This window comes from Oncorhynchus nerka, linkage group LG17 (assembly GCF_034236695.1).
Source record: "Oncorhynchus nerka isolate Pitt River linkage group LG17, Oner_Uvic_2.0, whole genome shotgun sequence".
Taxonomy (NCBI): domain Eukaryota; kingdom Metazoa; phylum Chordata; class Actinopteri; order Salmoniformes; family Salmonidae; genus Oncorhynchus; species Oncorhynchus nerka.
Genome location: NC_088412.1, coordinates 4,791,462 through 4,817,420, shown reverse-complemented (window position 1 = coordinate 4,817,420; position 25,959 = coordinate 4,791,462). Strand labels below are relative to the sequence as shown.

General features: G+C 48.7%; 1 protein-coding gene across 1 annotated transcript in view; it reads right to left on the bottom strand.

Moving 5' to 3' along the window:
* Positions 1-25,959, bottom strand: part of iqch (IQ motif containing H) — a 245,774-nt gene that overhangs the window by 81,895 nt on the left and 137,920 nt on the right. The window contains exons 13-14 of the mRNA XM_065002854.1: positions 15,405-15,619; positions 2,426-2,698 (exon numbers count right to left, since the gene is read on the bottom strand). Of these exons, the coding sequence (XP_064858926.1) occupies positions 2,426-2,698; positions 15,405-15,619 (488 nt within the window). The remainder of the gene's footprint in view (positions 1-2,425; positions 2,699-15,404; positions 15,620-25,959) is intronic.

The following is a 25,959-nucleotide window of genomic DNA, read 5'->3' as shown; positions in this document are numbered from 1 at the left end:
TACCAATACAGTATGTTTCCCATACCAATACAAGTATGTTTCCCATACCAATACAGTATGTTTCCATACCAATACAATATGTTTCCCATAACAATACAGTATGTTTCCCATACCAATACAGTATGTTTCCCATACCAATACAGTATGTTTCCCATACCAATACAGCATACCAATACAATATGTTTCCATACCAATACAATACAGTATGTTTCCCATACCAATACAGTATGTTTCCCATACCAATACAGTATGTTTCCCATACCAATACAGTATGTTTCCCATACCAATACAGTATGTTTCCCATACCAATACAGTATGTTTCCCATACCAATACAGTATGTTTCCCATACCAATACAGTATGTTTCCCATACCAATACAGTATGTTTCCCATACCAATACAGTATATTTCATACCAATACATACCATACCAATACAGTATGTTTCCCATACCAATACAGTATGTTTCCCATACCAATACAGTATGTTTCCCATACCAATACAGTATGTTTCCCATACCAATACAGTATGTTTCCCATACCAATACAATACAGTAGTTTCCCATACCAATACAGTATGTTTCCCATACCAATACAGTATGTTTCCCATACCAATACAGTATGTTTCCCATACCAAAACAGTATGTTTCCCATACCAACAGTATGTTTCCCATACCAATACAGTATATTTCCCATACCAATACAGTATGTTTCCCATACCAATACAGTATGTTTCCCATACCAATACAGTATGTTTCCCATACCAATACAGTATATTTCCCATACCAATACAGTATGTTTCCCATACCAATACAGTATGTTTCCCATACCAATACAGCATGTTTCCCATACCAATACAGCATACCAATACAATAAGTTTCCCATACCAATACAGTATGTTTCCCATACCAATACAGTATGTTTCCCATACCAATACAGTATGTTTCCCATACCAAAACAGTATGTTTCCCATACCAATACAGTATGTTTCCCATACCAATACAGTATGTTTCCCATACCAATACAGTATGTTTCCCATACCAATACAGCATATTTCCCATACCAATACAGTATGTTTCCCATACCAATACAGTATGTTTCCCATACCAATACAGTATGTTTCCCATACCAATACAATATGTTTCCCATACCAATACAGTATGTTTCCCATACCAATACAGTATGTTTCCCATACCAATACAGTATATTTCCCATACCAATACAGTATACAGTTCCATACCAAAACAGTATGTTTCCCAATACAGTATGTTTCCCATACCAATACAGTATATTTCCCATACCAATACAGTATGTTTCCCATACCAATACATATTTCCAATATGTTTCCCATACCAATACAGTATGTTTCCCATACCAATACATATTTCCCATACCAATACAGTATGTTTCCCATACCAATACAATATGTTTCCCATACCAATACAGTATGTTTCCCATACCAATACAATATGTTTCCCATACCAATACAGTATGTTTCCCATACCAATACAGTATGTTTCCCATACCAATACAGTATGTTTCCCATACCAATACAATATACCATACAATACAGTATGTTTCCCATACCAATACAGTATGTTTTACCAATACCATACCAATACAGCATACCAATACAATATGTTTCCCATACCAATACAGTATGTTTCCCATACCAATACAGTATGTTTCCCATACCAATACAGTATGTTTCCCATACCAATACAGTATGTTTCCCATACCAATACAGTATGTTTCCCATACCAATACACTATGTGTCCCATACCAATACAGCATACCAATACAGTATGTTTCCCATACCAATACAGCATACCAATACAGTATGTTTCCCATACCAATACAGTATGTTTCCCATACAAATACAGTATGTTTCCCATACCGATACAATATGTTTCCCATACCAATACAGTATGTTTCCCATACCAATACAGTATGTTTCCCATACCAATACAGTATGTTTCCCATACCAATACAGTATGTTTCCCATACCAATACAGCATACCAATACAGCATACCAATACAGTATGTTTCCCATACCAATACAGTATGTTTCCCAGACCAATACAGTATGTTTCCCATACCAATACAATATGTTTCCCATACCAATACAATATGTTTCCCATACCAATACAGTATGTTTCCCATACCAATACACTATGTTTCCCATACCAATACAGCATACCAATACAGTATGTTTCCCATACCAATACAGTATGTTTCCCATACCAATACAATATGTTTCCCATACCAATACAATATGTTTCCCATACCAATACAGTATGTTTCCCATACCAATAAAGCCATTTGAATTTAATTAAATTGATAGAGAGAAGAAGAAGAATGCCTGTTGAATTGATAGAAAGAAGAAGAAGAATACCTGTTGAATTGATAGAGAGAAGAAGAAGAATACCTGTTGTAAGGAGTATATGTCCCACTGTCCTGGGGGCACGTTGACCCCTGCTCCAGTAAAGATCCTCCTGCCTCCAGACTTGGTGCTGTAGAGCTGGGCCACAGCAGGTTCTGGCCCCAGGAGGGGTACCCCCAGCTCATCAGCCACCGCCAGGTCATCTAAGTGGGCCACACCACCCACCATGTAGGCCTGCTGACCCTGGATCAGGTTACGGATCCGTCTCAGGGTTCGAGGGCTGTACTTCAACAGCGTGGACAGACACATGTTGTGGGTCTAGATGGAGCCGAGAGGAAGATAAAACATTTTTTAGTACACCCCTCTGATTACTTCTTTCTAACCTCTCTAGGCTACCGGTCAACCCAGACAGGTACATGCAAATCAAATCAAATCAAATCAAAATGTATTTGTCACATACACATGGTTAGCAGATGTTAATGCGAGTGTAGCGAAATGCTTGTGCTTCTAGTTCCGACAATGCAGTGATAACCAACAAGTAATCTAACTAACAATTCCAAAACTACTGTCTTATACACAGTGTAAGGGGATAAGGAATATGTACATAAGGATATATGAATGAGTGATGGTACAGAGCAGCATACAGTAGATGGTATCGAGTACAGTATATACATATGAGATGAGTATGTAGACAAAGTAAACAAAGTGGCATAGTTAAAGTGGCTAGTGACATAAGGATGCAGTCGATGATCTAGAGTACAGTATATACGTATGCATATGAGATGAATAATGTAGGGTAAGTAACATTATATAAGGTAGCATTGTTTAAAGTGGCTAGTGATATATTTACATCATTTCCCATCAATTCCCATTATTAAAGTGGCTGGAGTTGGGTCAATGTCAATGACAGTGTGTTGGCAGCAGCCACTCAATGTTAGTGGTGGCTGTTTAACAGTCTGATGGCCTTGAGATAGAAGCTGTTTTTCAGTCTCTCGGTCCCAGCTTTGATGCACCTGTACTGACCTCGCCTTCTGGATGATAGCGGGGTGAACAGGCAGTGGTTCGGGTGGTTGATGTCCTTGATGATCTTTATGGCCTTCCTGTAACATCGGGTGGTGTAGGTGTCCTGGAGGGCAGGTAGTTTGCCCCCGGTGATGCGTTGTGCAGACCTCAGTTGCCGTACCAGGCGGTGATACAGCCCGCCAGGATGCTCTCGATTGTGCATCTGTAGAAGTTTGTGAGTGCTTTTGGTGACAAGCCGAATTTCTTCAGCCTCCTGAGGTTGAAGAGGCGCTGCTGCGCCTTCTTCACGACGCTGTCAGTGTGAGTGGACCAATTCAGTTTGTCTGTGATGTGTATGCCGAGGAACTTAAAACTTGCTACCCTCTCCACTACTGATCCATCGATGTGGATAGGGGGTGTTCCCTCTGCTGTTTCCTGAAGTCCACAATCATCTCCTTAGTTTTGTTGACGTTGAGTGTGAGGTTATTTTCCTGACACCACACTCCGAGGGCCCTCACCTCCTCCCTGTAGGCCGTCTCTCGTCGTTGTTGGTAATCAAGCCTACCACTGTTGTGTCGTCCGCAAACATGATGATTGAGTTGAGGCGTGCGTGGCCACGCAGTCGTGGGTGAACAGGGAGTACAGGAGAGGGCTCAGAACGCACCCTGTGGGGCCCCGTGTTGAGGATCAGCGGGGAGGAGATGTTGTTGCCTACCCTCACCACCTGGGGGCGGCCCGTCAGGAAGTCCAGTACCCAGTTGCACAGGGCGGGGTCGAGACCCAGGGTCTCGAGCTTGATGATGAGCTTGGAGGGTACTATGGTGTTGGAATGCCGAGCTGTAGTCGATGAACAGCATTCTCACATAGGTATTCCTCTTGTCCAGGTGGGTTAGGGCAGTGTGCAGTGTGGTTGAGATTGCATCGTCTGTGGACCTATTTGGGCGGTAAGCAAATTGGAGTGGGTCTAGGGTGTCAGGTAGGGTGGAGGTGATATGGTCCTTGACTAGTCTCTCAAAGCACTTCATGATGACGGAAGTGAGTGCTACGGGCGGTAGTCGTTTAGCTCAGTTACCTTAGCTTTCTTGGGAACAGGAACAATGGTGGCCCTCTTGAAGCATGTGGGAACAGCAGACTGGTATAGGGATTGATTGAATATGTCCGTAAACACACTGCCAGCTGGTCTGCATGCTCTGAGGCGCGGCTGGGGATGCCGTCTGGGCCTGCAGCCTTGCGAGGGTTAACACGTTTAAATGTCTTACTCACCTCGGCTGCAGTGAAGGAGAGACCGCATGTTTTCGTTGCAGGCCGTGTCAGTGGCACTGTATTGTCCTCAAAGCGGGCAAAAAGTTATTTAGTCTGCCTGGGAGCAAGACATCCTGGTCCGTGACTGGGCTGGGTTTCTTCTTGTAGTCCGTGATTGACTGTAGACCCTGCCACATGCCTCTTGTGTCTGAGCCATTGAATTGAGATTCCACTTTGTCTCTGTACTGACGCTTAGCTTGTTTAACAGCCTTGCAGAGGGAATAGCTGCATTGTTTATATTCGGACATGTTACCAGACACCTTGCCCTGATTAAAAGCAGTGGTTCGCTTTTCAGTTTCACGCGAATGCTGCCATCAATCCACGGTTTCTGGTTTGGGAATGTTTTTATCGTTGCTATGGGAACGACATCTTCGACGCACGTTCTAATGAACTCGCACACCGAATCAGCGTATTCGTCAATATTTCCATCTGACGCAATACGAAACATGTCCCAGTCCACGTGATGGAAGCAGTCTTGGAGTGTGGAGTCAGCTTGGTCTGACCAGCGTTGGACAGACCTCAGCGTGGGAGCCTCTTGTTTTAGTTTCTGCCTGTAGGCAGGGATCAGCAAAATGGAGTCGTGGTCAACTTTTCCCGAAAGGGGGGCGGGGCAGGGCCTTATATGCGTCGCGGAAGTTAGAGTAACAATGATCCAAGGTTTTACCACCCCTGGTTGCGCAATCAATATGCTGATAAAATTTAGGGAGTCTTGTTTTCAGATTAGCTTTGTTAAAATCCCCAGCTACAATGAATGCAGCCTCCGGATAAATGGTTTCCAGTTTGCAAAGAGTTAAATAAAGTTTGTTCAGAGTCATCGATGTGTCTGCTTGGGGGGGGATATATACGGCTGTGATTATAATCGAAGAGAATTCTCTTGGTAGATAATGCGGTCTACATTTGATTGTGAGGAATTCTAAATCAGGTGAACAGAAGGATTTGAGTTCCTGTATGTTTCCTTCATCACACCATGTCTCGTTAGTCATGAGGCATACGCCCCCGCCACTCTTCTTACCAGAAAGATGTTTGTTTCTGTCGGCGCGATGCGTGGAGAAACCCGTTGGCTGCACCGCATCGGATAGCGTCTTCCCAGTAAGCCATGTTTCCGTGAAGCAGAGAACGTTGCAGTCTCTGATGTCCCTCTGGAATGCTACCCTTGCTCGGATTTCGTCAACCTTGTTGTCAAGAGACTGGACATTGGCAAGAAGAATGCTGGGGAGTGGTGCGCGATGTGCCCTTTTTCGGAGTCTGACCAGAACACCGCCTCGTTTCCCTCTTTTTCGGAGTCGTTTCCTTGGGTCGCTGCATGCGATCCATTCCGTTGTCCTGTTTGTAAGGCAGAACACCGGATCCGCGTCGTGGAAAACATATTCTTGGTCGTACTGATGGTGAGTTGACGCTGATCTTATATTCAGTAGTTCTTCTCGACTGTATGTAATGAAACCTAAGATGACCTGGGGTACTAATGTAAGAAATAACACGTAAAAAAACAAAAAACTGCATAGTTTCCTAGGAACGCGAAGCGAGGCGGCCATCTCAGTCGGCGCCGGAAGTACAGGGATGGAATTGAAGGAATTGAAGGATTATGGGTACTGGCTAACCTGAGCCAGGCTAGTAGGTTGTGATTTCTACTTACAGGCCCTTCCCAAAAATGCAAAGAAAGGAGAAGAAAACTACAGGATTTAACAGTCTTATGGTTCTTAAGCTAAGAACCCTGTGGTGGTCCCCCAGCCCCTTCTCCTCCTAACAGAACAGAGGAAGTAGAGGAAGTAGATAACTGTGGTGGTCCCCCAGCCCCTTCTCCTCCTAACAGAACAGAGGAAGTAGAGGAAGTAGATAACTGTGGTCGTCCCCCAGCCCCTTCTCCTCCTAACAGAACAGAGGAAGTAGAGGAAGTAGATAACTGTGGTGGTCCCCCAGCCCCTTCTCCTCCAAACATTGTAACATCAGTGATGATTAGCAGTATCAATTAAGTCAGTTTGAATTAACCTTTAAACCAAGAACAGCAATTCAAAAATTCCCATTAAAAATCTACTTTAATTATTCATTGGACAGAACTAGTAGAATGAGGAAACTCTGAAATAATACTGTTCAATTAATTATGAATACATTAGTATCCGTTCAGTATAATATGTTTACCTTATTTATTATCCTAAATGTCTTCATATGAAACTCATTACAAGGTAATAGAAATGCCTGATGCAGATTAATAAAATGGAACTGTTTTTCAGAGTGCACAGTACAGCGAATCCTCCTTTTCTCCTCCCGGGTCCAAACTTCACCTCCTCTGGCACCCCCTAGTGGAGCATATTCAAACTGCACTTTTAAACTCTACACACAAAGGGGAACGTTGCTCTCTCTCTCTCTCTCTCTCTCTCTCTCTCTCTCTCTCTGTGTGTGTGTGTGTGTCTCTCTCTCTCTCTCTCTCTCTCTCTCTCTCTGTGTGTGTGTGTGTGTGTGTGTCTGTCTCTCTCTCTCTCTCTCTCTCTCTCTCTCTCTCTCTGTGTGTGTGTGTGTCTGTCTCTCTCTCTCTCTGTGTGTGTGTGTGTGTCTGTCTCTCTCTCTCTCTCTCTCTCTCTCTCTCTCTCTCTCTCTCAGTCAACATTCATTTGAGAGTACATTCTTCTGGTCTTTAAATAACATCTCTGATGTAAGTTTACATCTATAGGGACTGCACTACTTATTGAATTCAATAAATGTCAAAATAAGCAAGAAAAAAACAGGTTGACAGGGTTTTTATATTGTCTTTATTTAACTAGACGAGTCAGCTAAGAACAAATTATTATTTACAATGACGGCTTACCCCTGATTCACCATCCTGACAGCTGCCTGATTCACCTTCCTGACCACTGCCTGATTCCCCATAATGACCGCTGCCTGATTCACCATAATGACCGCTGCCTGATTCACCTGATTCCCCATAATGACCACTGCCTGATTCACCTGATTCACCATAATGACCGCTGCCTGATTCACCTGATTCCCCATAATGACCACTGCCTGATTCACCTGATTCACCATAATGACCGCTGCCTGATTCACCTGATTCACCATAATGACCGCTGCCTGATTCACCATAATGACCACTGCCTGATTCACCATCCTGACCACTGCCTGATTCCCCATAATGACCGCTGCCTGATTCACCATAATGACCACTGCCTGATTCACCATAATGACCACTGCCTGATTCACCATAATGACCACTGCCTGATTCACCTGATTCACCATCCTGACCGCTGCCTGATTCCCCATAATGACCGCTGCCTGATTCCCCATAATGACCACTGCCTGATTCACCATAATAACCGCTGCCTGATTCACCATAATGACCGCTGCCTGATTCACCATAATGACCGCTGCCTGATTCACCAGCCTGACAGCTGCCTGATTCACCATCCTGACCGCTGCCTGATTCACCTTCCTGACCGCTGCCTGATTCCCCATAATGACCGCTGCCTGATTCACCATAATGACCACTGCCTGATTCCCCATAATGACCTCTGCCTGATTCACCATAATGACCGCTGCCTGATTCACCTGATTCACCATAATGACCGCTGCCTGATTCACCTGATTCACCATAATGACCGCTGCCTGATTTACCTGATTCCCCATAATGACCACTGCCTGATTCACCTGATTCCCCATAATGACCACTGCCTGATTCACCATAATGACCACTGCCTGATTCACCATAATGACCGCTGCCTGATTCACCATAATGACCGCTGCCTGATTCACCATCCTGACAGCTGCCTGATTCACCTTCCTGACCACTGCCTGATTCCCCATAATGACCGCTGCCTGATTCACCATAATGACCGCTGCCTGATTCACCTGATTCACCATAATGACCGCTGCCTGATTCTGATTCCCCATAATGACCACTGCCTGATTCACCTGATTCACCATAATGACCGCTGCCTGATTCACCTGATTCACCATAATGACCATAATGACCACTGCCTGATTCACCTGATTCACCATGACCAATGACCGCTGCCTGATTCACCATAATGACCACTGCCTGATTCACCATAATGACCACTGCCTGATTCATAATGACCATCCTGACCTGCTGCCTGATTCCCCATAATGACCGCTGCCTGATGACCACTGCCTGATTCACCATAATGACCGCTGCCTGATTCACCATAATGACCGCTGCCTGATTCACCATAATGACCGCTGCCTGATTCACCATCCTGACAGCTGCCTGATTCACCCTTCCTGATTCACCTTCCTGACGCTGCCTGATTCATAATGACCCTGCCTGATTCACCATAATGACCACTGCCTGATTCACCATAATGACCGCTGCCTGATTCACCTGATTCACCATAATGACCGCTGCCTGATTCACCTGATTCCCCATAATGACCACTGCCTGATTCACCTGATTCACCATAATGACCGCTGCCTGATTCACCTGATTCACCATAATGACCGCTGCCTGATTCACCATAATGACCACTGCCTGATTCACCTGATTCACCATCCTGACCACTGCCTGATTCCCCATAATGACCGCTGCCTGATTCACCATAATGACCACTGCCTGATTCACCATAATGACCACTGCCTGATTCACCTACCACTGCCTGATTCACCATCCTGACCGCTGCCTGATTCACCTGATTCACCATAATGACCGCTGCCTGATTCACCATAATGACCACTGCCTGATTCACCTGATTCACCTGATTGACCGCTGCCTGACCATAATGACCGCTGCCTGATTCACCATAATGACCGCTGCCTGATTCATAATGACCGCTGCCTGATTCACCATCCTGACCGCTGCCTGATTCACCATCCTGATGCCTGATTCCCCATAATGAGCTGCCTGATTCACCTTCCTGACCACTGCCTGATTCCCCATAATGACCGCTGCCTGATTCACCTTCCTGACCGCTGCCTGATTCCCATAATGACCGCTGCCTGATTCACCTTAATGACCACTGCCTGATTCCCCATAATGACCGCTGCCTGATTCACCATAATGACCGCTGCCTGATTCACCTGATTCACCATAATGACCGCTGCCTGATTCACCTGATTCCCCATAATGACCACTGCCTGATTCACCTGATTCACCATAATGACCGGGGCCTGATTCACCATAATGACCGCTGCCTGATTCACCATCCTGACAGCTGCCTGATTCATTCTGACCGCTGCCTGATTCACCATAATGACCACTGCCTGATTCACCTGATTCACCATAATGACCGCTGCCTGATTCACCATTCACCATAATGACCGCTGCCTGATTCACCTGATTCCCCATAATGACCACATAACCTGACCACTGCCTGATTCACCTGATTCACCATAATGACCGCTGCCTGACCACTGCCTGATTCACCTGATTCACCGCTGCCTGATTCACCATAATGACCACCGCTGCCTGCCTGATTCACCATAATGACCGCTGCCTGATTCCCCATAATGACCGCTGCCTGATTCACCATCCTGACCGCTGCCTGATTCCCCACCTGATTCCTGACCACTGCCTGATTCCCCATAATGACCGCTGCCTGATTCCCATAATGACCGCTGCCTGATTCACCTGATTCCATAATGACCGCTGCCTGATTCACCTGATTTGCCTGATTCACCTGATTCACCATAATGACCGCTGATTCACCTGATTCACCATCCTGACAGCTGCCTGATTCACCATCCTGACCGCTGCCTGATTCACCTTCCTGACCGCTGCCTGATTCCCCCATAATGACCGCTGCCTGATTCACCTTCCTGACCACTGCCTGATTCCCTGATTCACCATAATGACCGCTGCCTGATTCACCTGATTCCATAATGACCGCTGCCTGATTCACCTGATTCCCCATAATGACCCGCCTGATTCACCTGATTCACCATAATGACCGCTGCCTGATTCACCTGATTCACCATAATGACCGCTGCCTGATTCACCATAATGACCACTACCTGATTCACCTGATTCACCATCCTGATGCCTGACCATAATGACGCTGCCTGATTCACCATAATGACCGCTGCCTGATTCATAATGACCACTGCCTGATTCACCATAATGACCACTGCCTGATTCACCTGATTCACCATCCTGACCGCTGCCTGATTCCCCATAATGACCGCTGCCTGATTCCCCCTGATTCACCATAATGACCGCTGCCTGATTCACCATAATGACCGCTGCCTGATTCACCATAATGACCACTGCCTGATTCACCTTCCTGACCACTGCCTGATTCATCCCAGCTGCCACCGCTGCCTGATTCACCCTTGCCTGACCGCTGCCTGATTCACCATAATGACCGCCTGATTCCCCTGATTCACCATTCCTGACCACTGCCTGATTCCCCATAATGACCACTGCCTGATTCACCATAATGACCACTGCCTGATTCACGGATTCACCATAATGACCACTGCCTGATTCACCATAATGACCACTGCCTGATTCACCATAATGACCGCTGCCTGATTCACCATAATGACCACTGCCTGATTCACCTGATTCACCATCCTGACCGCTGCCTGATTCCCCATAATGACCGCTGCCTGATTCCCCATAATGACCACTGCCTGATTCACCATAATGACCGCTGCCTGATTCACCATAATGACCGCTGCCTGATTCACCATAATGACCACTGCCTGATTCACCTGATTCACCATCCTGACAGCTGCCTGATTCACCATCCTGACCGCTGCCTGATTCACCTTCCTGACCGCTGCCTGATTCCCCATAATGACCGCTGCCTGATTCACCTTCCTGACCACTGCCTGATTCCCCATAATGACCGCTGCCTGATTCACCTTCCTGACCGCTGCCTGATTCCCCATAATGACCGCTGCCTGATTCACCATAATGACCACTGCCTGATTCCCCATAATGACCGCTGCCTGATTCACCATAATGACCGCTGCCTGATTCACCTGATTCACCATAATGACCGCTGCCTGATTCACCTGATTCCCCATAATGACCACTGCCTGATTCACCTGATTCACCATAATGACCGGGGCCTGATTCACCATAATGACCGCTGCCTGATTCACCATCCTGACAGCTGCCTGATTCACCATCCTGACCGCTGCCTGATTCACCTTCCTGACCGCTGCCTGATTCCCCATAATGACCGCTGCCTGATTCACCTTCCTGACCACTGCCTGATTCCCCATAATGACCGCTGCCTGATTCACCATAATGACCGCTGCCTGATTCACCATAATGACCGCTGCCTGATTCACCTGATTCCCCATAATGACCACTGCCTGATTCACCTGATTCACCATAATGACCGCTGCCTGATTCACCTGATTCACCATAATGACCGCTGCCTGATTCACCATAATGACCACTGCCTGATTCACCTGATTCACCATCCTGACCACTGCCTGATTCCCCATAATGACCGCTGCCTGATTCACCATAATGACCGCTGCCTGATTCACCATAATGACCACTGCCTGATTCACCATAATGACCACTGCCTGATTCACCTGATTCACCATCCTGACCGCTGCCTGATTCCCCATAATGACCGCTGCCTGATTCCCCATAATGACCACTGCCTGATTCACCATAATGACCGCTGCCTGATTCACCATAATGACCGCTGCCTGATTCACCATAATGACCACTGCCTGATTCACCATAATGACCGCTGCCTGATTCACCATCCTGACAGCTGCCTGATTCACCATCCTGACCGCTGCCTGATTCACCTTCCTGACCGCTGCCTGATTCCCCATAATGACCGCTGCCTGATTCACCATAATGACCACTGCCTGATTCCCCATAATGACCACTGCCTGATTCACCATAATGACCACTGCCTGATTCACCGGATTCACCATAATGACCACTGCCTGATTCACCATAATGACCACTGCCTGATTCACCGGATTCACCATAATGACCACTGCCTGATTCACCATAATGACCACTGCCTGATTCACCATAATGACCGCTGCCTGATTCACCATAATGACCACTGCCTGATTCACCTGATTCACCATCCTGACCGCTGCCTGATTCCCCATAATGACCGCTGCCTGATTCCCCATAATGACCACTGCCTGATTCACCATAATGACCGCTGCCTGATTCACCATAATGACCGCTGCCTGATTCACCATAATGACCACTGCCTGATTCACCATAATGACCGCTGCCTGATTCACCATCCTGACAGCTGCCTGATTCACCATCCTGACCGCTGCCTGATTCACCTTCCTGACCGCTGCCTGATTCCCCATAATGACCGCTGCCTGATTCACCATAATGACCACTGCCTGATTCCCCATAATGACCACTGCCTGATTCACCATAATGACCACTGCCTGATTCACCGGATTCACCATAATGACCACTGCCTGATTCACCATAATGACCACTGCCTGATTCACCGGATTCACCATAATGACCACTGCCTGATTCACCATAATGACCACTGCCTGATTCACCATAATGACCGCTGCCTGATTCACCATAATGACCACTGCCTGATTCACCTGATTCACCATAATGACCGCTACCTGATTCACCATAATGACCACTGCCTGATTCACCTGATTCCCCATAATGACCGCTGCCTGATTCACCATAATGACCGCTGCCTGATTCACCTGATTCACCATAATGACCGCTGCCTGATTGCCACCATAATGACCACTGCCTGATTCACCTGATTCATAATGACCGCTGCCTGATTGACCACCATAATGACCGCTGCCTGATTCACCATCCTGACAGCTGCCTGATTCACCATCCTGACTGCCTGATTCACCGCTGCCTGATTCCCCATAATGACCGCTGCCTGATTCACCATAATGACCACTGCCTGATAATGACCACTGCCTGATTCACCATAATGACCACTGCCTGATTGATTCACCTGACCACTGCCACCATAATGACCACTGCCTGATTCACCTGATTCACCATAATGACCACTGCCTGATTCACCATAATGACCACTGCCTGATTCACCATAATGACCGCTGCCTGATTCACCATAATGACCACTGCCTGATTCACCTGATTCACCATAATGACCGCTGCCTGATTCACCATAATGACCACTGCCTGATTCACCTGATTCACCATAATGACCACTGCCTGATTCACCTGATTCACCATAATGACCGCTGCCTGATTCACCATAATGACCACTGCCTGATTCACCTGATTCCCCATAATGACCGCTGCCTGATTCACCATAATGACCACTGCCTGATTCACCTGATTCACCATAATGACCACTGCCTGATTCACCTGATTCACCATAATGACCACTGCCTGATTCACCTGATTCACCATAATGACCGCTGCCTGATTCACCATAATGACCACTGCCTGATTCACCTGATTCACCATAATGACCACTGCCTGATTCACCTGATTCCCCATAATGACCGCTGCCTGATTCACCTGATTCCCCATAATGACCGCTGCCTGATTGATTCACCATAATGACCACTGCCTGATTCACCATTAATGACCGCTGCCTGATTCACCATAATGACCACTGCCTGATTCACCTGATTCACCATAATGACCACTGCCTGATTCACCTGATTCACCATAATGACCGCTGCCTGATTCACCATAATGACCACTGCCTGATTCACCTGATTCCCCATAATGACCGCTGCCTGATTCACCATAATGACCACTGCCTGATTCACCTGATTCACCATAATGACCACTGCCTGATTGACCTGATTCATAATGACCGCTGCCATCCTGACCACTGCCTGATTCACCTGATTCACCATAATGACCACTGCCTGATTCACCTGATTCACCATCCTGACCGCTGCCTGATTCACCTGATTCACCATCCTGACTGCTGCCTGATTCACCTGATTCACCATCCTGACCACTGCCTGATTCACCTGATTCACCATCCTGACCGCTGCCTGATTCACCATAATGACCACTGCCTGATTCACCTGATTCACCATCCTGACCGCTGCCTGATTCACCTGATTCACCATCCTGACCACTGCCTGATTCACCTGATTCACCATAATGACCACTGCCTGATTCACCTGATTCACCATAATGACCGCTGCCTGATTCACCATAATGACCGCTGCCTGATTCACCATAATGACCACTGCCTGATTCACCATAATGACCACTGCCTGATTCACCTGATTCACCATCCTGACCGCTGCCTGATTCACCTGATTCACCATCCTGACCGCTGCCTGATTCACCTGATTCACCATCCTGACCACTGCCTGATTCACCTGATTCACCATCCTGACCGCTGCCTGATTCACCATAATGACCACTGCCTGATTCACCTGATTCACCATCCTGACCGCTGCCTGATTCACCTGATTCCCCATAATGACCGCTGCCTGATTCACCATAATGACCACTGCCTGATTCACCTGATTCACCATAATGACCACTGCCTGATTCACCTGATTCACCATAATGACCACTGCCTGATTCACCATAATGACCACTGCCTGATTCACCATAATGACCACTGCCTGATTCACCTGATTCACCATAATGACCGCTGCCTGATTCACCTGATTCACCATAATGACCGCTGCCTGATTCACTTAGTGAAACCAAACAGCTGGTGAGGATCAGGATGGTCGTGCCAGGCTACCCTCATTCTATTATGGCTGAAATCTCTTCGCTATGTTAGTAAATGTAGTCTGTGTGTTTAAATGTAACTGTGATTCTCCTTCTTACCGGAAAGTCTTCCAGAGCGTCAGGCGTGAGGATGGTGAAGCGTTTGGTGCAGGAGGCCTGGGTTGTCCTGGAACCTCCTCCCCATCCGTCCCCTGGGTCTACCTCCTGGAGTCCTCCCTGGCCTCTCTGTTGCAAACCCAGCAGTCTGGTGTAATACCGGGACAGGTCGTCTCCCAGACGCACAGGAGACACATAGATCACCTCCACGTTCTCATCTACACACAGAGACACACAGAGACACATATAGATCACCTCCACGTTCTCATCTAAACACAGAGACACATAGATCACCTCCACGTTCTCATCTACACACAGAGACACACAGATCACCTCCACGTTCTCATCTAAACACAGAGACACATAGATCACCTCCACGTTCTCATCTACACACAGAGACACATAGATCACCTCCACGTTCTCATCTACACACAGAGACACACAGAGACACATAGATCACCTCCACGTTCTCATCTACACACAGAGACACACAGAGACACATAGATCACCTCCACGTTCTCATCTACACACAGAGACACACAGATCACCTCCACGTTCTCATCTACACACAGAGACACATAGATCACCTCCACGTTCTCATCTACACACAGAGACACACAGAGACACATAGATCACCTCCACGTTCTCATCTACACACAGAGACACACAGAGACACATAGATCACCTCCACGTTCTCATCTACACACAGAGACACACAGATCACCTCCACGTTCTCATCTACACACAGAGACACACAGAGACACATATAGATCACCTCCACGTTCTCATCTACACACAGAGACACACAGAGACACATAGATCACCTCCACGTTCTCATCTACACACAGAGACACACAGAGACACATAGATCACCTCCACGTTGAATACGTATTGACATTTCAGCTTGTTTCATTTTCCCTAAAGTTGTAGCTAGCTAGCTCTAGCTAATCTGAAATAAACAGTTTGCTAGGCTTGTTTCAGTTACCCTAAAGTTGTAGCTAGCTAGCTCTAGCTAATCTGAAATAAACAGTTTGCTAGGCTTGTTTCATTTACCCTAAAGTTGTAGCTAGCTAGCTCTAGCTAATCTGAAATAAACAGTTTGCTAGGCTTGTTTCATTGACCCTAAAGTTGTAGCTAGACATGCTGCCACCTACATGAAGAGGGACTGTTATCATAAATCAGTCGGAAGATCAACACGTTTCACAGCACTGCACAGCAGCAGCTGGCGGGAGTCTACTGCAGATACTGACTCGCTGGAGTCAAACAGCAGCTGGAGGGAGGCTACTGCAGATACTGACTCGCTGGAGTCAAACAGCAGCTGGAGGGAGGCTACTGCAGATACTGACTCGCTGGAGTCAAACAGCAGCTGGAGGGAGGCTACTGCAGATACTGACTCGCTGGAGTCAAACAGCAGCTGGAGGGAGGCTACTGCAGATACTGACTCGCTGGAGTCGCAGCTAACAGTAGCTGGAGGGAGGCTACTGCAGATACTGACTCGCTGGAGTCAAACAGCAGCTGGAGGGAGGCTACTGCAGATACTGACTCGCTGGAGTCAAACAGCAGCTGGAGGGAGGCTACTGCAGATACTGACTCGCTGGAGTCAAACAGCAGCTGGAGGGAGGCTACTGCAGATACTGACTCGCTGGAGTCAAACAGCAGCTGGAGGGAGGCTACTGCAGATACTGACTCGCTGGAGTCAAACAGCAGCTGGAGGGAGGCTACTGCAGATACTGACTCGCTGGAGTCGCAATTAACAGTAGCTGGAGGGAGGCTACTGCAGATACTGACTCGCTGGAGTCAAACAGCAGCTGGAGGGAGGCTACTGCAGATACTGACTTGCTGGAGTCAAACAGCAGCTGGAGGGAGGCTACTGCAGATACTGACTCGCTGGAGTCAAACAGCAGCTGGAGGGAGGCTACTGCAGATACTGACTCGCTGACGTCGCAGCTAACAGTAGCTGGAGGGAGGCTACTGCAGATACTGACTCGCTGGAGTCAAACAGCAGCTGGAGGGAGTCTACTGCAGATACTGACTCGCTGGAGTCGCGGCAAACAGCAGCTGGAGGGAGGCTACTGCAGATACTGACTCGCTGGAGTCAAACAGCAGCTGGAGGGAGGCTACTGCAGATACTGACTCGCTGGAGTCGCGGCAAACAGCAGCTGGAGGGAGGCTACTGCAGATACTGACTCGCTGGAGTCAAACAGCAGCTGGAGGGAGGCTACTGCAGATACTGACTCGCTGGAGTCGCAATTAACAGTAGCTGGAGGGGAGGCTACTGCAGATACTGACTCGCTGGGTTCAAACAGCAGCTGGAGGGAGGCTACTGCAGATACTGACTCGCTGGAGTCAAACAGCAGCTGGAGGGAGGCTACTGCAGATACTGACTCGCTGGAGTCAAACAGCAGCTGGAGGGAGGCTACTGCAGATACTGACTCGCTGGAGTCGCAATTAACAGTAGCTGGAGGGAGGCTACTGCAGATACTGACTCGCTGGAGTCAAACAGCAGCTGGAGGGAGGCTACTGCAGATACTGACTCGCTGGAGTCAAACAGCAGCTGGAGGGAGGCTACTGCAGATACTGACTCGCTGGAGTCAAACAGCAGCTGGAGGAGGCTACTGCAGATACTGACTCGCTGGAGTCAAACAGCAGCTGGAGGGAGGCTACTGCAGATACTGACTTGCTGGAGTCAAACAGCAGCTGGAGGAGGCTACTGCAGATACTGACTCGCTGGAGTCAAACAGCAGCTGGAGGGAGGCTACTGCAGATACTGACTCGCTGGAGTCAAACAGCAGCTGGAGGGAGGCTACTGCAGATACTGACTCGCTGGAGTCGCAATTAACAGTAGCTGGAGGGAGGCTACTGCAGATACTGACTCGCTGGAGTCAAACAGCAGCTGGAGGGAGGCTACTGCAGATACTGACTCGCTGGAGTCAAACAGCAGCTGGAGGGAGGCTACTGCAGATACTGACTCGCTGGAGTCAAACAGCAGCTGGAGGGAGGCTACTGCAGATACTGACTCGCTGGAGTCAAACAGTAGCTGGAGGAGGCTACTGCAGATACTGACTCGCTGGAGTCAAACAGCAGCTGGAGGGAGGCTGCAGATACTGACTCGCTGGAGTCAAACAGCAGCTGGAGGGAGGCTACTGCAGATACTGACTCGCTGGAGTCAAACAGCAGCTGGAGGGAGGCTACTGCAGATACTGACTCGCTGGAGTCGCGGCAAACAGCAGCTGGAGTGAGGCTACTGCAGATACTGACTTGCTGGAGTCAAACAGCAGCTGGAGGGAGGCTACTGCAGATACTGACTCGCTGGAGTCAAACAGCAGCTGGAGGGAGGCTACTGCAGATACTGACTCGCTGGAGTCAAACAGCAGCTGGAGGGAGGCTACTGCAGATACTGACTCGCTGGAGTCAAACAGCAGCTGGAGGGAGGCTACTGCAGATACTGACTCGCTGGAGTCAAACAGCAGCTGGAGGGAGGCTACTGCAGATACTGACTCGCTGGAGTCAAACAGCAGCTGGAGGGAGGCTACTGCAGATACTGACTCGCTGGAGTCAAACAGCAGCTGGAGGAGGCTACTGCAGATACTGACTCGCTGGAGTCAAACAGCAGCTGGAGGGAGGCTACTGCAGATACTGACTCGCTGGAGTCAAACAGCAGCTGGAGGAGGCTACTGCAGATACTGACTCGCTGGAGTCAAACAGCAGCTGGAGGGAGGCTACTGCAGATACTGACTCGCTGGAGTCAAACAGCAGCTGGAGGAGGCTACTGCAGATACTGACTTGCTGGAGTCAAACAGCAGCTGGAGGAGGCTACTGCAGATACTGACTCGCTGGAGTCGCGGCAAACAGCAGCTGGAGGAGGCTACTGCAGATACTGACTCGCTGGAGTCAAACAGCAGCTGGAGGGAGGCTACTGCAGATACTGACTCGCTGGAGTCAAACAGCAGCTGGAGGGAGGCTACTGCAGATACTGACTCGCTGGAGTCAAACAGCAGCTGGAGGGAGGCTACTGCAGATACTGACTCGCTGGAGTCAAACAGCAGCTGGAGGGAGGCTACTGCAGATACTGACTCGCTGGAGTCAAACAGCAGCTGGAGGGAGGCTACTGCAGATACTGACTCGCTGGAGTCAAACAGCAGCTGGAGGGAGGCTGCAGATACTGACTCGCTGGAGTCAATTAACAGTAGCTGGAGGGAGGCTACTGCAGATACTGACTCGCTGGAGTCAAACAGCAGCTGGAGGAGGCTACTGCAGATACTGACTCGCTGGAGTCAAACAGCAGCTGGAGGAGGCTACTGCAGATACTGACTCGCTGGAGTCAAACAGCAGCTGGAGGGAGGCTACTGCAGATACTGACTCGCTGGAGTCGCGGCAAACAGCAGCTGGAGAGGCTACTGCAGGCTACTGCAGATACTGACTCGCTGGAGTCAAACAGCAGCTGGAGGGAGCTGCAGATACTGCAGAGTCAAACAGCAGCTGGAGGAGGACTGCAGATACTGACTCGCTGGAGTCAAACAGCAGCTGGAGGGAGGCTGCTGCAGATACTGACTCGCTGGAGTCAAACAGCAGCTGGAGGAGGCTACTGCAGATACTGACTCGCTGGAGTCAAACAGCAGCTGGAGGAGGCTACTGCAGATACTGACTCGCTGGAGTCAAACAGCAGCTGGAGGGAGGCTACTGCAGATACTGACTCGCTGGAGTCAAACAGCAGCTGGAGGAGGCTACTGCAGATACTGACTCGCTGGAGTCAAACAGCAGCTGGAGGAGGCTACTGCAGATACTGACTCGCTGGAGTGGCAAACAGCAGCTGGAGGGAGGCTACTGCAGATACTGACTCGCTGGAGTCAAACAGCAGCTGGAGGAGGCTACTGCAGACTCGCTACAGCAGCTGGAGGAGGCTGCAGATACTGACGCTGGAGTCAAACAGCAGCTGGAGGAGGCTACTGCAGATACTGACTCGCTGGAGTCAAACAGCAGCTGGAGGGAGGCTACTGCAGATACTGACTCGCTGGAGTCGCAGCTAACAGCAGCTGCTTGAGCTAGCTAGGTAACGTAAATTCACTCACTTTTGTACATCGTGTTGGTCCGTACAATTGACCTTATTTTTTTGCGCCCCAAAAACGTACTACTTCCAGATCAACTGTAATTTACATTTAACATTTACAGTCATTTAGCAGACGCTCTTATCCAGAGTCAAATTGGTGCATTCACCTTATGACCTCCAGTGGAACTAGTGCATCTAAATCTTTTCAGGGGGAGGGGGTGAGAGGGATTACTTTATCCTATCCTGTATTCCTTAAAGAGGTGGGGTTTCAGGTGTCTCCGGAAGGTGGTGATTGACTCCCGCTGTCCTGGCGTCGTGAGGGAGTTTGTTCCACCATTGGGGGCCAGAGCAGGAACAGTTTTGAAACAGCGGAACTGTACTTCCTCAGTGGTAGGGAGGCGAGCAGGCCAGAGGAGATGAACGCAGTGCCCTTGTTTGGGTGTAGGGCCTGATCAGAGCCTGGAGGTACTGAGGTGCCGTTCCCCTCACAGCTCCGCAGGCAAGCACCATGGTCTTGTAGCGGATGCAGCTTCAACTGGCCAGTGGAGAGCGGAGGAGCTGCGTGAGAGAACTTGGGAAGGTTGAACACCAGACGGGCTGCGGCGTTCTGGATGAGTTGTAGGGTTTAATGGCACAGGCAGGAGCCCAGCCAACAGCGAGTTGCAGTAATCCAGACGGGAGATGACAAGTGCCTGGATTGGACCTCGCTTCCTGTGTGAGGCAGGGTCTACTCTGCGGATGTTGTAGAGCATGAACCTACAGGAACGGGCCACCGCCTTGATGTTAGTTGAGAACGACAGGGTGTTGTCCAGGATCACGCCAAGGTTCTAGCGCTGGGAGGAGGACTGGACTCAACCGTGATGGCGAGATCATGGAACGGGCAGTCCTCCCGGGAAGAGCAGCTCCGCTTCCGTCTTGCCGAGGTTCAGCTTGAGGTGGTGATCCGCTGGATATGTCTGCCAGACATGCAGAGAGCCACCTGGTCATCAGAAGGGGGGAAAGGAGAAGATTAATTGTGTGTCGTCTGCTGCAATGATAGGGAGACCATGAGGTTATGACAGAGCCAAGTGACTTGGTGTATAGCGAGAATAGGAGAGGGCCTAGAACAGAGCCCTGGGGGACACCAGTGGTGAGAGCACTGGTGTGGAGAGATTCTCGCCACGCCACCTGGTAGGAGCGACCTGTCAGATACGAGATGACTCGGAGAGGTGTGGAGAGGAGGATCTGATGGTTCAAAGGCAGCCGATAGGCTGGAGAGAGAGGCTAGCAGTGCGGAGCGCTCCTGATACAGAGAAGATAGTCTCAGTTGAATGACTAGTCTTGAAACCTCACTGATTTGGATCAAGAAGGTCATTCTGAGAGAGAGGGAGGCTGGCCAAGGACGGCACGTTCAAGAGTTTTGGAGAGAAAAGAAAAGAAGGGATACTGGTCTGTAGTTGCTGACATCGGAGGGATCGAAACAGAAGGGGGTGCAACTCTCGCTCTCTTGAAGACGGAAGGGAGGCTACTCAGAGCGAGGTGAGGTAAGGGAGGAGGTCTCCGGAAATGGTCTGGAGAAGAGAGGAGGGGAGGTCAGCTGGCAGGTTGTAGTCACAAGACGCGAGATTTCATCTGAGAGAGAGGGGAGAAAGAGGTCAGGAGCACAGGGAGGGCAGTGAGCAGAACCAGCGGTGTCGTTTTGACTTAGCAAACGAGGCGGATGTCGCCGACCTTCTTTTCAAAAAACGAAGTCATCTGCAGAGAGGGAGGAGGGGGAGGGGCTGAGGTGAGGCTTACTAGGGTTAGAGGCAGATGCTTGGAATTTAGAGTGGTAGGAGCTTTCAAGAAGAGAAGAGGAAAATGTAGAGAGGAGGAGTGAAAGGATGTCAGGTCCGCAGGGAGGCGGTTTTCCTCCATTTCCGCTCGGCTGCCGGAGCCCTGTTCTGTGAGCTCGCAATGAGTCGTCGAGCCACGGAGCGGGAGGGGAGGACCAGCCGGCCTGGAGGATAGGGACATAGAGAGTCAAAGGATGCAGAAAGGGAGGAGAGGAGGGTTGAGGAGGCAGAATCAGGAGATAGGTTGGAGAAGGTTTGAGCAGAGGAAGAGATGATAGGATGGAAGAGGAGAGAGTAGCGGGGGAGAGAGAGCGAAGGTTGGGACGGCGCGATACCATCCGAGTAGGGGCAGTGTGGGAAGTGTTGGATGAGAGCGAGAGGGAAAAGGATACAAGGTAGTGGTCGGAGACTTGGAGGAGTTGCAATGAGGTTAGTGGAAGAACAGCATCTAGTAAAGATGAGGTCGAGCGTATTTCCTGCCTTGTGAGTAGGGGGAAGGTGAGAGGGTGAGGTCAAAAGAGGAGAGGAGTGGAAAGAAGGAGGCAGAGAGGAATGAGTCAAAGGTAGGCGTGGGGAGGTTAAAGTCGCCCAGAACTGTGAGAGGTGAGCCGTCCTCAGGAAAGGAGCTTATCAAGGCATCAAGCTCATTGATGAACTCTCCGAGGGAACCTGGAGGGCGATAAATGATAAGGATGTTAAGCTTGAAAGGGCTGGTAACTGTGACAGCATGGAATTCAAAGGAGGCGATAGACAGATGGGTAAGGGGAGAAAGAGAGAATGACCACTTGGGAGAGATGAGGATCCCGGTGCCACCACCCCGCTGACCAGAAGCTCTCGGGGTGTGCGAGAACACGTGGGCAGACGAAGAGAGAGCAGTAGGAGTAGCAGTGTTGTCTGTGGTGATCCATGTTTCCGTCAGTGCCAAGAAGTCGAGGGACTGGAGGGAGACATAGGCGGAGATGAACTCTGCCTTGTTGGCCGCAGATCGGCAGTTCCAGAGGCTACCGGAGACCTGAACTCCACGTGGGTCGTGCGCTGGGACCACCAGATTAGGTGGCGGCCACGCGGTGTGGAGCGTTTGTATGGTCTGTGCAGAGAGGAGAGAACAGGGATAGACAGACACATAGTTGACAGGCTACACAAGAGGCTACGCTAATGCAAAGGAGATTGAATGACAAGTGGACTACACGTCACGAGTGTTCAGAGAGTTAAGCTTACGTAGCAAGAATCTTATTGACTAAAATGATTAAAATGATACAGTACTGCTGAAGTAGGCTAGCTGGCAGAGGCTGCGTTGTTGACTAAGTAGGCTAGTTGGCATTGGCTGGGTTGTTGACACTACACTAATCAAGTCGTTCCGTTGAGTGTAATAGTTTCTACTGTGCTGCTATTCGGGGCTAGCTGGCTAGCTAGCAGTGTTGATTACGTTACGTTGCGTTAAAAGAACGACAATAGCTGGCTGGCTAACCTAGGAAATCGCTCTAGACTACACAATTATATTTGATACAAAGACGGCTATGCTGGCTAGCTTGGCTAGCTAGCTACGATCAAACAAATCAAGCCGTTGTACTGTAATGAAATGAAATGAAAAATGTGATACTACCTGTGGAGCGAGCGAAATGCGACCGGATTGTTGAGTGCAGAAGTTCTGTTCGGTAGACGTTGGCTAGCTGTTGGCTAGCTAGCAGAGTCTCCTATGTTAAGGACGACATAAAAACTACACACTCTAAACTACACAATTATCTTGGGTACGAAGACAGCAAAGACAACTATGTAGCTAGCTAACACTACACTAATCAAGTCGTTCAGTTGAGTGTAATAGTTGTGCTGCTAATCGGTAGACGGTGGACTAGCTAACGGTGGACGTTAGCTAGCTGGCTAGCTGCAGGGCAGTGTAGACTGCGTTAGGCTAAATACGATAATTACGCAATTATCTATGATACAAAGACGGCTGTGTACTAGCTAAGAAGAAATTGCTAAGATTAGACAAATCAAACCTGTACTATAATGAAATGTAATGAAATGTAATACTACCTGCGGACCGAGTGCAGATGCGACCGCTCGCTCCAACCCGGAAGAAATCCACCAATAATATCAATACCAAATGTAAAGCACAATTTCTCCCCTTTACAGCAAACTCAATGACGAGACCTTCATGAAGCCCGTCTCTGCATGATTCAAGAAGGCAATGAGCTTCGTCTGGGCTTTTTAAAAATGGCGGCTGGGAAGCGAAGGCTACGACGTGATCGTGAAAGGAGGGTAAAATTGGTTTTTTTCACCCGATTTGTAAATAAAACATAAAGACTTTATGTCTCATCACATACCTGTTTGAAGGTTTGTGGCGAATTTGAAGAGGGGTTTAGGGCTAACGCTAACGTTAGCCTCACAAATGAACTGCAGAAGTTCCGGCTTTTGAATGTCATGGTGGCTCGCACTAATGACACGCAAAAAAAAATGCAAATTGGCACCCTAGTCATGAAATATTAGTTTAACATTAGCAATAATTATATTAATCATGAATAATGAAGTTTTTTTAACGTTTTACTGTACGTTATGTAGTGACACGTCAGGTTGTAACGTACAGCGTCAGAGGGGTCCGTTTTTTCCATCTTTTCTCTAATACTGTTAGTTAGTCCATTACCATGGCAATCAACACTTGAATGGAAACCATGCCAACACAGTCACTACAGTCCCATTTGTTTTCAAAAACGCAGCCTCGTTTGAATGCCGCGGTTACGCACATTTGTACGGAATGGGGCGAGTTTACGTTAATGTTGGAGAAATCATGCTAGCTTTTGTGACACTGTCAAAACATCAGAAATACTGCTCATTGTGGTGCACAAAACAATTTAGTCAATGTGTCACAAAAGCCCCCTCCAACAACATGTTGTGTGCCTGAACAACCCCCCCCAACAACATGTTGTGTGCCTGAACAACCCCTCCAACATGTTTGTGCCTGAACAACCCCCCCAACAACATGTTGTGTGCCTGAACAGCCCCCAAAACAACATGTTGTGTGCCTGAACAGCTCCCCCAACAACATGTTGTGTGCCTGAACAGCCCCCTCCAACATGTTTGTGCCTGAACAGCCCCCTCCAACATGTTGTGTGCCTGAACAGCCCCCCTCCAACATGTTGTGTGCCTGAACAGCCCCCGTCCAACATGTTGTGTGCCTGAACAGCCCCAAAAAACAACATGTTGTGTGCCTGAACAGCCCCCAAAACAACATGTTGTGTGCCTGAACAACCCCCCTCCAAAACAACATGTTGTGTGCCTGAACAGCCCCCCCTCCCCTCAAAACAACATGTTGTGTGCCTGAACAGCCCCAAAACAACATGTTGTGTGCCTGAACAACCCCCAAAACAACATGTTGTGTGCCTGAACAGCCCCCCCCAAAACAACATGTTGTGTGCCTGAACAGCCCCCAAAACAACATGTTGTGTGCCTGAACAGCCCCCCAAAACAACATGTTGTGTGCCTGAACAGCCCCCCTCCAAAATGTTGTGTGCCTGAACAGCCCCCAAAACAAAATGTTGTGTGCCAAACAGCCCCCTCCCCTCCAAAATGTTGTGTGCCTGAACAACCCCCTCCAAAATGTTGTGTGCCTGAACAGCCCCAAAACAAAATGTTGTGTGCCTGAACAGCCCCCAAAACAAAATGTTGTGTGCCTGAACAGCCCCCCCCTCCAAAATGTTGT